The sequence below is a fragment of the Zosterops lateralis genome (assembly GCF_965231275.1).
Source record: "Zosterops lateralis genome assembly, chromosome: 1".
Lineage (NCBI taxonomy): Eukaryota > Metazoa > Chordata > Aves > Passeriformes > Zosteropidae > Zosterops > Zosterops lateralis.
Genome location: NC_139762.1, coordinates 149,313,237 through 149,329,485, shown reverse-complemented (window position 1 = coordinate 149,329,485; position 16,249 = coordinate 149,313,237). Strand labels below are relative to the sequence as shown.

At 43.3% G+C, this 16,249-nt stretch overlaps 1 protein-coding gene across 14 annotated transcripts in view; it reads left to right on the top strand.

Moving 5' to 3' along the window:
- Positions 1-16,249, top strand: part of MTSS1 (MTSS I-BAR domain containing 1) — a 126,283-nt gene that overhangs the window by 72,602 nt on the left and 37,432 nt on the right. The window contains exon 1 of one of the 14 annotated variants that reach the window (XM_083874525.1): positions 1,909-2,118. The exons of 11 other annotated variants lie outside the window; for them this stretch is intronic. Coding sequence is in view for 1 of the 3 variants with exons in the window: in XM_083874537.1 (XP_083730663.1) it covers positions 4,236-4,248 (13 nt within the window). In the remaining 2 variants the exon portion in view is untranslated. Of the gene's footprint in view, positions 1-1,908; positions 2,119-4,220; positions 4,249-5,331; positions 5,421-16,249 lie in introns of those variants that run through there. 2 more of the 14 variants (XM_083874537.1, XM_083874526.1) reach the window with 2 other exon arrangements.

Sequence of the window (16,249 nt, the reverse complement as noted above, 5' to 3'; positions counted from 1 at the left end):
TATCAAATCAGGAAGAAAAAAAAAAATGTTCTTGTCCCTTGCTGCATGTTAATAGAGAACTAATTGACCAAATGTCAATCATTTGTGCTCCTTGAAGGGAAGGACCATCTCCCCTGTGCTGAGCATACATGAGCACAGCCCGTGTCTGTTCTCAGGCTGATGGTGATTTTTATGTTTTTACCCACAAGAGACAGGAACTGCTGAAGTTACAGAGCACAAAGCCCAGACTGCCAGGCCAAGGATATATCTGCCCTCATGCTCCTGGGACATGGGATGTGGTATAGAGATGGCACTGCTTTTAGAATTGAAAGGTTTAGGGCCTCTCCCAGCCTAGCTGTCAAACATACTCTTTGTTCAGACTTTTTCCCCCTTAAACATCCACTTGTGACGCCTGTGGCATGCCTCATTTCAGCAGAAAGCTCTCTAAGTCACTAGTTCAAGTTTTGAAGACTTTTATACCATCTCAGAATTGGCCACTGTCTGGTGGGGAGATGAAATCTCGTAGGTAGAAGAGTTTCACAGCTCTTTACAGGTCACAGGTGTTTGGGCATTTTGGTTGTGTGTGGTGACTCACCAGGTTTTTCTTGTAGGAGTGTTGAGGGATTGAAGCACTGGCAGAGATTTTAATTGAAAGCAAAGATCGTGGTGCCTACATACAGCACCTTTACAGCTGCTGTGCAAACCAAAGTACAAGATTATAACAGCACATAAGAGACATGGTTCAAGGCCTTCTTAGAAAGAAATCTGAGATTTTGGATTTAAGTATAAGACAAACAGATTGCATCTTTCTTGCTTTCTAGTCATGAGGTTGATACATGACTTCACTCTTCACCTGCATTTTTTTGGCCAGCTTCTCTTCTTGCTGTGTAAGATGATTTTTTTTTTCTCTTGATTCACTTTCTGTTACAGGAACGAAGTGTTAGTTTTTTACTATTGTAAAACAAAATACCTCTCATTCAAATAGGTATAGATATCTCAGACATAAATCTTCCTGCCATAACTGGTTCTGGAACCCTTTTGCAATAGTCTGTTGCAAAACTCTGATTAGGGCTTCCCTGTGACACAGTGATATTATGTCCATTAAGCAGTAACCCTGCTTTGACACCTCTGTGACTAGCAGTGCAATGCATACTGAAAATGAAGTGTTACTGGGAGGAAAGTGTTTATGTTAATGGAACTATGTCCATACATGCTGGAGCTTACGGTACAGATACTTTCTTTGGAAACCTCTGAGTGATATGCTGATAACACTCTTGGTGAGTCTAATCTGGATTAAAAAAATATATTCAATGTGGCCTTAAAATACAAACAGGGTAGGTATGATGTAAAAATAAGCCTTTCCATAATGCAGAACACTTGGTTTAAGAAGTAGAAGAATATTTAATAACAGGCTTTTATTGAACTAAATGGAACAAAATGTTTCATTGCTCTCTGGGAAAGCTTGTAACTTGTTTTTTTCCTAATTGGTACAACCCAAATGAACGGACCACAGCACTGGAGTTTGAACCCAGGATTTCTGGATCAAAACCCATGATCAGATGTTTTGTAAGGTTAAGCACTTACCTATTAGCTTGCCGCCAGTAAGAAATTCCTAAGCCTTATGAAATGGTCAGTAACAGGTGACCAAAGGTAATTTTTAAGTAAAAACTTGACCTGTGTGCCCAATGCTGCAGGCTTGGAACAGGACATACTGTGTGTAGTTCAATTCTCAGCAAGCATGTTTGACAATGGGTTGATGAAAGAAACATGTGCTGTTCCCACTAATTTATATTTGTGTTTTGGTAACCCTCTGGGCTGTGAGCAGAAAAAGGGGCTGGTCCTGCAAGCATGAGTGCAATTTGAGTGCACTGTGCTATGCCTGGGCTTGGCAAACTCAAGTGCTGAGGGAAAGTGAAACAGTTCTGGGGGTCCAGAGGCCAGCAGGGTACATGCATGCCTCAGGAGTTTGCTGTTGCTGACTCAGCTATGGGGAGGAGGGATGTATGTTTTTCGTTTCCAGAATTGCTTATCAAGCTGTTGGGGAAAAAGAAACTACTCTGGAGAAATGGAAAAAGCTTTGTCTGTCAAGAAAGCAGTTTGAGCTTGCAGATCCTTTCCTGTATAACTCCTGAAATCCAGGTGTGGTTGAAAGACAATGAAATTACGTGTTACGTGTTAAATGGGAAACTTTTATTCAGTTGCTCCTGCCATTTCCTGGTACCATAACAGCTGAGGAATGGATCAGGCAGATGGTGAGGGTGGGAAGGTGTTCATACACTGCCACGCTGAAGCCGCTTCTGGAGATGAGACAGAGTTCCTTAAGAGTTTATTTGCAGCAGCTACAGCAGAAAGTGGAGAATGGTGTGTCCAGTGTATCTGAAGGATAGTGGATAGCCTGAGCACGTGAAGTACGTGCATGCTGAGATCGGTGAGACAGAGAGGCCAGGCTCTCTGTTGTAGCTTGCTGAAAGTTCACAGCTTGTATCCAGGCACAAGCTCCAGACCTTCTCCCAGACTGACAGTGCCTGCTCCGGAAACAGGCCCATTTCTTGGAACATCTGGGAACTTCTGTGAGACATCTCCTTCAGTCCAGACCTGACCTGGACTGACCCTGTGTAGCTTGTGAGGCAAAACAAAATTGTAGCTAGGGCACCACGGCTGTAGTAAGCAGATCCCAAACAAAATTGAGGGCTGTTAAAATGTCTCATTGAATTATGGTGCTGCAGGAGCGTAGTGACTCAGAGTGAAGCTAATCACCTGCTGCTTTGTCTTGACTGCAAAGAATAGATTGCTAGTTAAACATTTAAAGGTCATAATCTTAGTTGTGTTAGTGTTGCTTTCCTTCTTTCCTCCTCCAACCCCATTATGCCTGGAGTTACTAGGGGATATCAAGCAGATACTCTGGAGGTCTGTGTTCTGAAGGTGAGACTCAGCATGTTTGTCTTTCAGGCTCACACTGCAGACCTCTGTGTGTTCATTTATGAGAGAGACCGTGCTGAAAAACATTGCATTGGCTCTGCACAAATTTCCCTGAAACATCACCAGTGTGACATTGGTGTACTGTGCAGAGTCAAATTTAAAGTCATAGATATTTGAAGGTTCATTTTGTTCATTGCAGGGAATTTCAGGAGTGAAACTGGAGCTCAGGTCCCTATTCTCACAGCCAGGCAAGTTCAGTATTTTCAAATTAATAGTGCTTTGTTGTTCATTGAGCTTAAGAGCATCTTAAAGAAGACAGAGTTTTCTCAGTTCTGCCTAAAGGGGCTGTAGACCTCTCTAGTTGCCTGGGAAAAGAACAGACTGTTTCTTTCTGGCATTAACTTGTCTGTATGTGTGAGCAGAGTAACTGTGTCACTTTGACAGCACTGTCATTACTGTCCCTGCAGTTGTCTCCAGTTGCAGCAGCCATTGTGTCAGGAAGGTTCTGTAGAGAGAGAGAGGACATGGCTCTTTGCCTGGTGGATCTTCCCATACTCTGCTCTAAAAGAGCCTTCCAGACTGATGAAGGTGATATGCTTTTCTGTCAAAATGCTGGGCTAGCTCTTCTAAGTGATTCATGCTCCTTACATCCAGTTCACTGCTGTGAGTCACCAGGACAGGTGGTGTCTGCCTTGGTGGCTCCCCTGGAGAAGCATTCCGATGGTGGTGAAGGAGAATTTGCAGATAAAGTAACAGCAAGCCATGCTAAAGCATCTAAACCTCTAGGTCACTTCAAAAGTCAGTGAGTGCAGTGGATATCACCAGCAATATCAGCAGAGTGTTAGCACTCCAATTTAAATATAGATTTTGAAGGAAGTATATAATATTTTCTGCATGTGTATGTTTTATGGCAGGAAGCGTATCCTGTTATAAATTACTCTGTTTGAGAGGTTTTAAAGACTCTGTGTGACTTAAGCCTGAAAGTTCTTCCTTTCAGAAGTGTTGGCTGTGCTAAACTGATAGACCACTGGCATGTTTTAAGCTTGACCATTGCCTTACTTTGGACTGGGCCAGAGAGAGCCTGGTGTCAGAACAACACGTTTCCCATCAGCTGCCAAGTTTTTGTTCTTGTAGAATGTTCTGGACAAGCTGAATCAATGGGCCAAGGCCAGTGGTATGAGGTTGTAGTGGGTCTAGTGTTTAGGGCAAAACCAGCACAGAGGTTTAATAAGATGAAGTGCTGGATCTTGTACTTTGGTCACCACAACCCCCTGCAATCCTGCAGGCTTGGGGAAGAGTGGCTGGAAAGTTGCCCAGCAGAAACAGATCTGGGGATTATGGACCAGAGCAGTGAGTGTCCCCTTGTACTCAGCACTTGCCAGACCACACTTCAAATTCTGTATCCAGTTTTTGGCCCCTAACTACAAGAAGAACATTGAGGTTGTGGAACATGTCCAGAGAAGGGCAGCAGAGCTGGGGAAGGTGCTGTACAAGTCCTAAGAGGAGCAGCTGAGGGAGCTGGGGGTGTTTAATCTAGAGAAAAGGAGGGTTGGGGGGACTTTATAACTCCCTACAACTCACTGAAAGGTGGCTGTTGCCAGTTGGGGTTTGGTTTCTTCTCCCAGCAAACAAGTGAAAGGACAAGAGGAAATGACCTCAAACTGCACCAGGGGAGGTTCAGGTTGGACATCAGGAATTTCTTCACTGTAAGGTTGGTTAAGCATTGGTACAGGCTGCCCAGGAAGATGGAGGAGTTGCCATCCCTGGAAATGTTCAAAAAATGACTGGATGTGGCATTTAGTGCTGTGGTTTAGTTGGCAAGTTGGTGTTTTATCAAAGATTGGACTCGATGATCTTGGAGGTCTTTTCCAACACAAGATTCTATGATACTTTGATGGCCAACAACCATGTGAAGCAATCTTGTGAACTGAGGGAAGATGGACCTTGGTCTGATGTTTGACATGTGGTGAGGTGTTGGAAGATGCCTTGTGTTGGTTGTTGTCTTTATGCCCATCTTTCCGGTGGGTTCTATAGTGGTTCTTATTTGTAGGCGGGATCCTTGGATGCCCTAGTGGGCTTTTCCAGGTTTCCAGAATTGCCGTTGGGAGACACAGTGTAAGTAACATAGAGACAGAAGCACCCAAAACTTTTGAAGGAGTAGGGTGGATAACAACATCCTACTGTACATCCAGAGATCTCCATTTGTGCCTGAGTTTGCATGTGCCTGAGGCTGTCCCTGACCAGCCTTGCTCCAAGTGCACCACGTCACTTTGGCCAAAGAGCTGGCTTAGATCCTGAGCCCATCAAACATGTGCTGCTGGCTGTAGGGAAAAGGGCCCCTCACTTGTGAGGGCTGCTGGCTTGTGCAGATTTTGGATTGACCTTTGACCTCACTAACAGATGGCAGAATAAATTGACGGTGGATGTATTTTTAAATGAGCAGATTGTACTTTGGGTCTTTGCCTGCTTTGCCTGTCAGAATATTTTCTCTTGAGGTGTGCCTTGGCAGAGAGATTACTGAGGTGGGTGCTTATCCTGCCTCAAGCATTTGAGGTACCCCCAATTTAGAAACAGGTCAGTGTTTCACACTGACAAACCCCAATAGCATTAAAGTTTTTTTAAATGTATCCAGTGCTGTCCAGTGCAACTCTGATAACAACACCCTAAAGCAAAGGTGCATTTTTAATAGTTAACAGCTACATTTGGCTAAGGAGCACCTCTCTGTGTTACTCTGTGGAGTGACTCTAGACTGGGAACAGGCTGAAGGAAGGGCGTGCCCTCTTGGAAAACAGCTTCTGCTGAAAAGTGTCTTCACCAATTTTTTTTTGCAAGTTGGTTTCTTTTGATGTTGTTTATTCTTCATTTTGCAAAAGGCAGTCAAACTTCAAAGGAACCTGTATCATACCATGTTCTCCATGCACTTCAGGATTAAAATGGAGTCTTCACACATTTGGTTATAGGTAGAAAAAAGTGTCCATGGGGATCCTCTCCCTCTTCCTGCCCAGTGTGACTGCTGATTTGACTTGCAAGAGCTGCCTCTGTTAAGAGGCAGTTATTGGATGGGTAATTAATTGCTGATGCTGATTTATACCTGTTTTCTCTTAAGTCACATTTTTAAATGCTTTAAAATAGTATTAGGTTTGCTTTTGTTTTCATAGCAGATAACTTACCATGTCTCTCTTTGGAGAGCAATACATTTTTTTAATTGCTTCATGCCTCATTCTGCCCTTAGCTCACCTGCATTTTAGCAGTCCTGGTACAAAGCTTTCCTAATAGATAAACTGGAGCTCCTTCAGTGTGATTCTGTTTTTATTAATGTTTACAATTCAGGAGTTTGCCACAGGATTTTTTAGTGCTTCCCACCTCTGCTGCCATAGGGTTTTGCCATATCTTCCATAGAGGAAAATAATGCATGCCCTGTGAGTACTGGTAGTTCATCCTGGGTTGACAACTGAGGTACCTTTTTCTTCTTTTATTATCATCTGACCTGCAAGCCATGCCTTTCATAGCCTTTGATCCTATTGGGAATGCCAGATTAATGAGACTAACTACTTTCTTTGGACAGATATTTTTTCTTAAGCAGAGAAATACTCCTTACATCAAGACCCAATTATACCGTCCTTACTCCCATTTCAAAACCCAGATCTTTGGGGGCTGTCTTTTTAATTGAACCATTTATTTTACCTACTTTAAACAAACCGTTCAAAAAAATCTAGGCTGACTCCTATCACAGGCAGTCGTATCTGAAATGGATTGCAGCTGGACAGATTAAATGTGGCAATTATTTCTGTGGAAGGCATGCCCTTGAGTTCACTCAGGATGAGTGGCAGTGCTGCTGCTGCTGCGGAAGAGGAATTCAGAGCTGCTGGTGGCCCGTGCTGTGAGTGCTGCATTGCAGTTTCTGTCAGCTTACGTCACAAACAGATACTCCAGCAGCCCAGGGGCTCGTTGGGAGCCTGAGGGAGCGTGGCTTTAGTGCCATGCGACAACAGATCTCATGGTCTGTGTTTTCTGTGCTTCTTGGTGCATATTTTGTGCCTCCTGTGCAGGGAAGCCTCCCTCCGTCAGCAGCTCTCTGTTCTCCTTAATGCGGTGTAAAAAGCTTATCCGTTTACAGCATTTGGGTTGGAGGGCTTTTTAGCCTCGTTTTTTAATATATGTTTAGAGAATTACACATGTCATACTGTGATTACAGCATTGCACCATTTGAACCTGTCTGTTTTAATTAGCAGTTGGCATTGCCCTATTTATAGATAGATGGAAAAAAAGCACAAGCTAGCCAGTTTGCAGTGCAGAGTGTATTTTCTTCTGTTGGCAAGTAGCTGGTATCCATTTTTCCATAGCTAAACTGGCTTGGCAACCTGCAGATGTTGCAGGCATCAGGTACTGATGCTTGAAATGGACTCTGAAAGAGGATGTGGGATGGGGAGGAATAAATCAGAAACTGCTGTTGCATTGGAAGTCTATTAAGACTGATGATACGACACGCTTACCAGAGCATAACTGTAGAAGTTGACCACGTGAAAAACGAGCACATTAAAAATATATATATTTTACATCTTGCTTCTGCCACATTATTAAGGTTCCTTTTCACTTTGGTGTGTTGTGGTAACGAAACTAGTTACCAGTACAAGTGTTTGGCTGTCCAGCATGGTGGGTGTTTGTACAAGCAGAAAAAACAGATAGATTCTTTCTGGAACAAAAGTGTGTCTAGTCTATAAATGATGTTAAAAGTATATGTGTTTTTCTTTTTAACTGCAGCTTTAAATTTGCAAAAGTTTTGGCCTGCATTGACCCTGCAATGCCCAGGAGACTGTCACAAAACCAGAACAGCATTGTGTTATTAAACACCCGGGTGTTAGCTGCTCCTCAGGAACTGTCTGCTGATGCACTTTACTCTGGGGGAAACAATTTGAGGCACCTTTGCCCTCTTCAAGAAGCTCTCCTTAAATAAAACCATAAATTACTTCTCAATGCAGATGGGAGATACAGACACAGGAGTGTGTTGAGCAGCTCACATGGAGGTTGCTGAGTACAAGGTGAAAAACGCTTTGCTCTGTACAACATTTGGTTGCAACAATTTCAACACAGTTGTGTTGCAGCCTGGGCTTTGCACGGCCTGTGGACTTGTGGTAGTGTACACACCATTGTCTTGAAAAACACTGCTCATGAGTCAGTGCTTTGAAGCATTACTGCCTACCCTTGGGGGGAAGGTAGGCAGTTCAGTAACTCCCTCTTTCCTGCACACCTTTTCAGAGCAGCTGCATTCTTACTCTGCAGCCTGTATTTTTCATTGTCATGCAAGATTTCAACCTTTCAGTCTTAGGACCAAGCTGACCATGCTGGTAGCAGCAGGTGGATTTGAATCAAACTTACACTTGGTGATTTGGGACTAAAGCCCAAGACTGAAAGCTTCCAAAACCTGGGGGTTCTCACTTCGGTTAGCAGACTAAAATATCATCATCTCTGTTGGCTCTTCATTTTACAAACTGTGTTTGAGACCACATGGCAAGAGTTGAGTGATCCAAGACTCTTCTCAGCATGTCCAGCACAGTAATGCAAATGTGGGTTTCCTCTGACACACTGTGACTGTGTGCAGGTTTGTGTGTGTAATTTCTGAGTGACCTCAGAGTCACTCAAGCTGATTTTTGAGTCCTCAAGCTGACTGTCTTTGGGAGAAGAGTGGTGGAATTGATCCTGCTTCACAAGGCTGAGCAGGATGCAAATAAGGGGCAACCTTTCATGTAGCAATATGACTGTGAAATATTGGAATGTGGGTTACATGGTGCTCAGTCAGGGTAATCTCTGGGGGAACGTAGTTAATAAATTCTAAATAGGAGGTGACCCTTTCTGAGCACTTCCTCTACACTTGTAATTTATATGCTAGTCCTGGGCATTACAGTGCTTAAAGCCTAGGTCAGAAATCCTCCATCCAAATTTGGCACCTACTCTTGTCTTTAATGGCCAAATTAATAGCAGTAGGTCACAGCCAGCTGTTTTGTAGGTGCAGGTTGATGAGGTCTGTTAGAAGAACAAGGGAGCATCAGAGCGTGTGAAAAGTTGTGGGGTTTAGATGGATTTCCTGCATTACCAGAGATGTCAAATGACCAGATGAATGTTTCTCTGCTAAAATGAACTTAATTGTAACACACTGTTCATTATGTCTTGGAGAAACCTGAAGAAATGAAGCAAGTTAACAATTGGCCTGGCTGCTTTTTGTAGGTAAACTTTAATTGGTTTTGTGTAATTTTCAAAATGCCGCAGACTTCGTTTTTTCATAGACTGGGTTATGACAATGCTGCTTTGTGTACTTATGGTGGGTGTTCACATTCCTTTGATATTGAAGCTTTTACTTGCATAAAACAAATAAACACTTTCCACATATATTTGCTGTGTTACGTTTACAAAGCAGTGCCAGGGGTGCTTGGAAATCTGTATGTTTGAACTGCTGGGACAGTGGACTCTGGATTTTAGGTAAGGAAAATTATTTTCACAGTGGCACTAATCAGCAAATGGAAGAGAAGCCCAGGAATCTCCACCCCTAGAGACACTCAAAAGCTGAACTGGCAGACCCTTAGAACCTCATGAAAGTTGGCCCTGCCTTTAGTGGGCAGTGAGCAGACCAGACAGCCTCCCAAGGTCACTCCCAGTCTTTTCCCTCTGGTTTTTGCTGAGTGAGATGCTGGAAAGGACTAATAACCAAAGGTGTTACCATCAATGTTTGGAGGAGAGCAGGCACTTCTCTCCTCTGGAAAGAGTGGCATCCCCTAGGATGAGTGTTAACATGTTTACTTGCTACTGCTAAAGCCTTAGCATCACTCTGTATGTGGATTGCAGCCTTGTTTAAAGCTGCCTAGCCCCAGCTGGTCAAGTCATCAAGGCTTGTAAGATGAGCAGGTTTTGGTTAGAATAGTATTAGTGCTCTGAAGGTTTGTCCTGTGTGGAGTGTAAGGTGTGAACACCCTGCTGCTCCTCTCCCTGGGGGCTGTTCAGTGCGAGGAGGTTCTGAAGGTGTCCTGCACTGCAGTGAGAAAATGGATAAAGCCATTGAGAAGAATAGCTTCTGCTCCTCTTTCAAGGTTTAAATTTCAGAATTTGTAAAGCCCCGTTCTTAATTAATCTTTACTTTTCTTCTGCCTTTTGATTTCTAGTCTTTCCCATTGCTTCAGGCTCTCTGAAGCTTCTTGCAGTTGTTCTCACTACTAAGGGTGAGGGAGTGATATTTCAAAGCTTGGCCTTCCTGCCCAGGTCTTACAAACCTGGTGTGTGGGTCACAGCAGGCAAGTCCAGCCAGATTAGGTGCATCTGCTGTTTCAGGGGTCAAAGTGTGTTTACTACAGTTCAACAGAGCTTGTTTGCAAGAAGAAATGCAGTTATTCTGCCCTTGCAGAAAGAGATCAGCACGTCCTGGGTGTTGGTGTGCCAGTCAGCGCTGCTGAGTGTCCTGCTGTACACTGTGCTTGTCATGCTGTACTCCAAGGCAGCTTTTTATTGGAGCTTTTCTGCAAATGTGCCTTTTTCTTTTTGTGACTCAGACAATCAAAGCTTTTCTCCTGCTGCACTCTCCTTGGTTTAAGCAGGCACACTTCAAATGCAGCCTGACAGCAGAGATTGTTTGGAAGGATTCATGGGATAAACAGGAGTTTGCCTGCAGAGCATGTGAAGCTCTGCATTCAAAGCAGCCAAAGATCTGGTGAGCCCAGCCCTGTGCTTGTAAGATGTCTCACCTCTGCTTGCAGCCTTCTGTGAACTTCACTTGCTGCTTACAAGGAGAAAATATACTTTTTCTAAATTCGAAAGTTCCGAGTTTGCTGTGGCTTTAAGGAAATATGTTTATTGAGTTTCAGGCCAAAAGCACAAAGACCTCTAGTTCCTCTGCTTGGAGATGGCTGTCCTCATTTCACTTTCTGTAACAGGTGGAATATATCTTTTTTTAAAGCTGGGTTCACTGTTGTGTATCAAATTCTTTTGTACTGCAGGCTCAAACAGCCAGCTAGCGTCAAACCCATGTGGTGACATTCTCTTTTGCCTTTGTGAAAATTCATTATATTTAGTAAGGCTGAGGAAGATGAAGTTGAAAATTAGTAGGATGTAGCCAAATATAAAATAAAAGCAGCCCATCAGTGAGGACAAAACTGGTTAACTGAGAGCTGACCTGATAAACAGCTCAACTGTCTTTATACCAGTAAATATGAGCTTTGAGGCAGTCCGGATAACTAAACACTAGTGCCCTGGATTCCTGCTACCTTTTTGCTATCTGCCACTTGATTAAAGATGTGTACAGGTTTTCCATGTGCCTGCTGCAGAGTCTTCTGGGGTTTAGAGCAGAAGTCTGCAAAGTCAGTGTGTTTTTAATCTCTTCTACCCAGAAGGCCTCTACCAAGCCATGTTGAAATGAGCTTGGAGTCACAGTAAATAAATCAGTGGGGATGAAGTTGAATAATGGGTATTTCAATACATATTTGAGATTAGTTTTAAATGGCCTTTGGAGCACACAGAGCAGCTACCTTGAGAAAGTACCAAAAAGAGAATGCATGGCCTTTTGAAGCACCACCAGCATCCCTCTGTATGGATGGTTTGAGTTGCAGTTAGAGATTATTAACCCTCAGCAAAGGCATAAGATTGCCCCAGGAGAGGAAACTGTGTCCCTAAATACCTGGGGCAGGGACAGAGCTTTCCCTTGCACCCAGAGCCTGAGATGTTGCACTCAATGCTCAGGTGTGCATTGAGCCTTTTGATGGGTTGATGATGATGTATCTCTGTATAACTAACTGAAAAATAACAGACATTCTGCAAAATGTCTTGAACTATAATTTCTTAAGGTGGTTTGAATAATTTTAACCTCCCTTTATTACCCTCATGATCTTTCCCTCAGTTCACTAAGGAAAGCATGCTCTGCTGGAAGAAGTGACAGCATATAAAAATAGCACTGCCTTATTTTACAGATCTGCTTGCTGTGGGGTTTCAGTTAGATCTGCTGACTTGGATTTAAAAATAAACTTTTCTTCTGCTTTTTTGCACCTGCTTGTCCTGGCGGTGCTTGATTTTGTGCTTCAGAGGCAGCAGCCATTTGGTGGTAGCTGAAATCCTTGCTGGATTGGGATCCACAGCACAGGTGGTTGAGAGACCTGAGTTAAGGGGCTTTTGGGGCCAGAGAAGTTTGTGAGGCCGGTAACTAAACAGAGAGACATTGCAGGCTTTTTAAAGCCTCTGTGGAAATTGTCAGTTCAAAATAAGCAGTATGTGTTTTGCCAAGTGTGCAGTGAAATTGCAGTTGGTGTTCCAAGCCATTTGCTGTAAGTGTATTATCCCTTCCCCTCATTGAATATTGCTGTAATCTAATCACATTACATCGCAGCTCATCGCTGGGCCCGGGCAAAATGAAGAGCTGTACTTCCAAAAGACCATAAGTATCTTGAGTTACTGCCTTCTTCACACATTGGGCTGACATTAAGTGTTCATTTAGAGCCAGAATCGTGGAGGTATGGAGATCAATGAGTCTGGCTATCTAAATAGGCCTGATCCAGATCTCCATCTCTTCTCCACTGTCTGGAGCATGCAGTGGAGTGTGGTCCTCAGTGCAGAGTGTCCCTGGCTGCTGGAGCTGGCCTTTACATCCATCCCCTTTGGCTGCCAGCTCAGCTCTGGGATTCTGCACTGGTGAGGGACTGCTCCATTAGCACACAGGCTTGGCCTGCTGTTCTGCTTCAGGAATTGTTTTCCTTACAGAATTCTTTTTATTAATGTGTTCTGGTTTTTATTGAGAACACCAGCTTGGTGACTCGTGTCACCTGCTTTGCTTGAGCCATTGATGGGTGTAGCAGCTGGAGCAAAGCAGTTGGATCTGCTCAGGTTAAGACTGTTAGGTTTACTGAGCTATGCATAGACTTTCTGGAAATACATTTTGCTATAAATATAAAAAGAAATGGGAAAAGTGCGGGCAATGTTAGTGGACAGCTTGATGGTAAGTACAGATACTTAGCAGACCCTGTATGTTTTCAGTACTGAAACTATTTGTATTCTAAAGAATAAAATGTAAATAATGGAAAACACTATTGTGGCTCTTCTAAACAAATCTGGTTTTAATCATGCTTTGGTTTTGTGGCATTAAAAACTAGATGCAGAATTCTAGATTCATAAAAATGAACAACAGGCACCTGTGAGGAAGAATGGATATTAATTCTTGGAAGAATTCTTTCTGTGCTGGCAACACCATTTGTGAAAGGGAGAGGAGGAGGTAGCAAGCCAGCTTGCACTCCTGACACTAATACCTCAAACTTGAGCCTTTTATTCCTGGGAAACACTTCTGCCTGGACTTCTGCTGCTCTCTGACTGGATGTCATGGTTCAGTGATGCATTTTGTGTCTCTTTCCAAGTTTGTGAATCAATGACAGACTTAGTTTCTCAGAAATTGAACTGATGCATCCTGCGATAACTTAAACCTCCCCCAAGCGCTTTTATCCACCTGTGTGTGACATCCTCTTTCCAAGCACAGGGCCATGGGTGAGCTTTGTATTCATGCACTGAAGGCTGGCTAAACCCAAAATGTCCAGAGATCGTAGCAGGGCTGCTTCATGACCATGTTTATATGTTGGATGGACTGTGTAGTGACCTCTGTGTGTGTGGATGACATTCTGACCCTACTTCTTTAATGGCAGTGCTTGTGTTGACTGCCATGGGGTGGGGATCTTGCCCAGTGCTAAGCTAGAAGAGCTAAAGTAAGCAAAAATGCTGCTCACTGAAGGAATAAGCAAGATCAGAAGAAGTCACAAGAGCTTCCTTGCATATTCTTTAACAAAGTGACTGGAATATGGTCATAGTCTGTTACAGGGACTTTGGAATGCTGGTGGTTACCAGGGCAGGCTGTGGGCTAGGGATGGCTCAGGTTTCCTGTTCCTTTGACTTCTTTGCTGCTTAAACTAGCTGCCACTGCCACTCTTCTCAACTCCTTTGTCATCTAAGGTCAATGACAATGCAATTCGAGATCCTGCTAGTCCCATCCATGAACAAATGCTAGTTTCTTCTGCACATGAGAAAATAAGCCACCCACTGCATTTTCCTCTCAGCTGGTCTGTGTGGGGCTCTGGCAAATGTGACAGAGAACTTCCTAGCAGGCCCCTGTAAATATGTTTTCCAAGTAATTTGCCCCAAAGGGCAGTCAACTTAACATTGCAAAGCAATCTGTTCCTTTGCAGTGACAACTGCAGAGGTGCAATATATGACAATGGCCTGCCAGAGCTGTTTTATTAAATTTGGTTAATCTAAAATTCATAGGTGAGTTTGACCTTGAATCTGCATTTGTTGATCCAGTCTTCACTGAGAGATGTCTAAATTAAATTCTAAAAAAACCAAAAAAAACCTCAGGATTTTTTTTTTCTGATTTTGATCAGCAGCTTTCAGAGACTTTACCAAGTGCTGCTCAGAAAGGCTCACAGCTGTAGGGATAACTGTGTCCTGTTTTCTTTTCCTGCCTCTGGTGGATGCTGAACAACATCTGTCTGTTGTCTGCAGTTTTTGATGTGTTTTTCCAACTTGCAAGCCTTACCTGGAGACTGTTGACACCATGAACATAGAGAGCTGCCATAGCTGCACTTTCAGGTTTCTGTCTCAGTACTAATACCTGTGCTGGTCAGTTTTAAGAAAATCTGTCCTTTTTTCTCTGTTTGCTGTAACACCATGGAACTGATCTCATCATCCTTGAGTTTCATGGAGGCATCCACATAAAAAGTTTGGCAAGATCAAGGCCCATGTCGCATGTAATCAGTGATGGAAACTGCTTGCTCTTCTAGCAGCATGAGTTTGGATAAGGGTTGAGTAAATGGCCATTAGCTTAAAATGTCCTGCTGTTAGTCAGTTGTCATAGCCTTTATGTTCAGAACTGCATTTAATAATCCAGCCTCCATTCTGTTCCTGCTTTACTCAAAAATGGAAACCTCTTCTGATAACTTCGAAATTACAAAAATATTACACCTATTTTTCATCATTCTCTCCCTTTTGGGAAAGAGGGGAAGTGACTGGCACGTTTGGACTGTGGCCTTGGAGATAAAGGTGAGCTCGTTAGTAAGTTGGAACCTTAAAAGCACTTCCTGAAAGGCAGCATCTTCTGAGCCTGCTGGAGTTGCTCAACAGTGAAGTGAGAAGAGGAAGATAAGAGGTTGATTGTAGCGAGTCGTTTGGAGTATATAGAGGCCACACAATTGTACAGCTGCACATTTCATCAAATAGTCATTTCCTTGATATATGATCATCATTAAATACAACATAATGACTCCCATAAAACAATTGAGTCTCTCTCCTACAGTCTCTCCCTGTTGTCTCTCTGTGATGCTGAATGACAAGCAAGCATCGAAAGAAATCATTTATGCCTTTATAGTGGACTCATTGTAGTGTTGTGGTCCACAGACTTCTGTTTAATTATTGCACATGAAAAAAGTTTGTGGTCTTTTACAGGCTTAGGCAGGGAAGGGAAAAGCAGGGAAGGTGAGAGTGAAGGCACGTTTTGCCTTGCAGAGTTGCCTTTTACTTATGAGAAATAAGGCTGATGTTATCACCCACTTTCTAATCAAATTTGACAGGAGCATTTTGTTAAGCCACTTTCTCTGAGTGGGAATTCTGATGAATACAGCTCTCATCTCCGGTTTCAAAGTATTACTTTACGCTGTTCCCAGGCATTGTTTGCCTTACCAGATGAATTATTATAGGATGTCAGAGAAGCAGATAATTCACGACCTCATTTTATAAACTGAGAGCCCAAGGCACAGCAGTTTGACTCGCAGAGCTTGCAGGGCAGTGAATGGAGCCCAGGTCACCCACCCAACATACTCATGGTTTGGTGAAAAGTTTGCTAGTGTGGCCTCTACATTTTGGGAAATTAGAGCTGCTGGAGTGTCATGACTTTGTTCCAGGGACCTGCTTATGAGTGGAGATGGACAGCACATTCAGTGTATTCCTGACACACTTCTCTGTCAGATGCTCCTTTTGCCACCACATCTGTGGGTTGATAGCACTGAAAAAGAAAAAAAGAAGTTCTCTCCACTGGTCTTCTGTCTGCCTGGCTCGTGGTTCCATCCTTGAATCAGCAGGCAATTGGTCACTGACGGAGCAGGTTTTGAAAAGAGAAACCATAAGTTAATTTGGAAGCTGAAGCAGGTTTTGTGTGACTGTGGCATTGCCCACTGCAATAAACTCATTACTTGATTCTGATTGCTCAGGTGCACAGCCAGTAGCAGGACTTGCACACACATTAATGCTGTTTGTCAGGTCCATCTCTGTGTGCAGAGTGCACATGCAGGCCGCCCGCTCCGGCTGTGAGTAACCTGCTCATCAAACTGTCATTTATATAAAGCATATC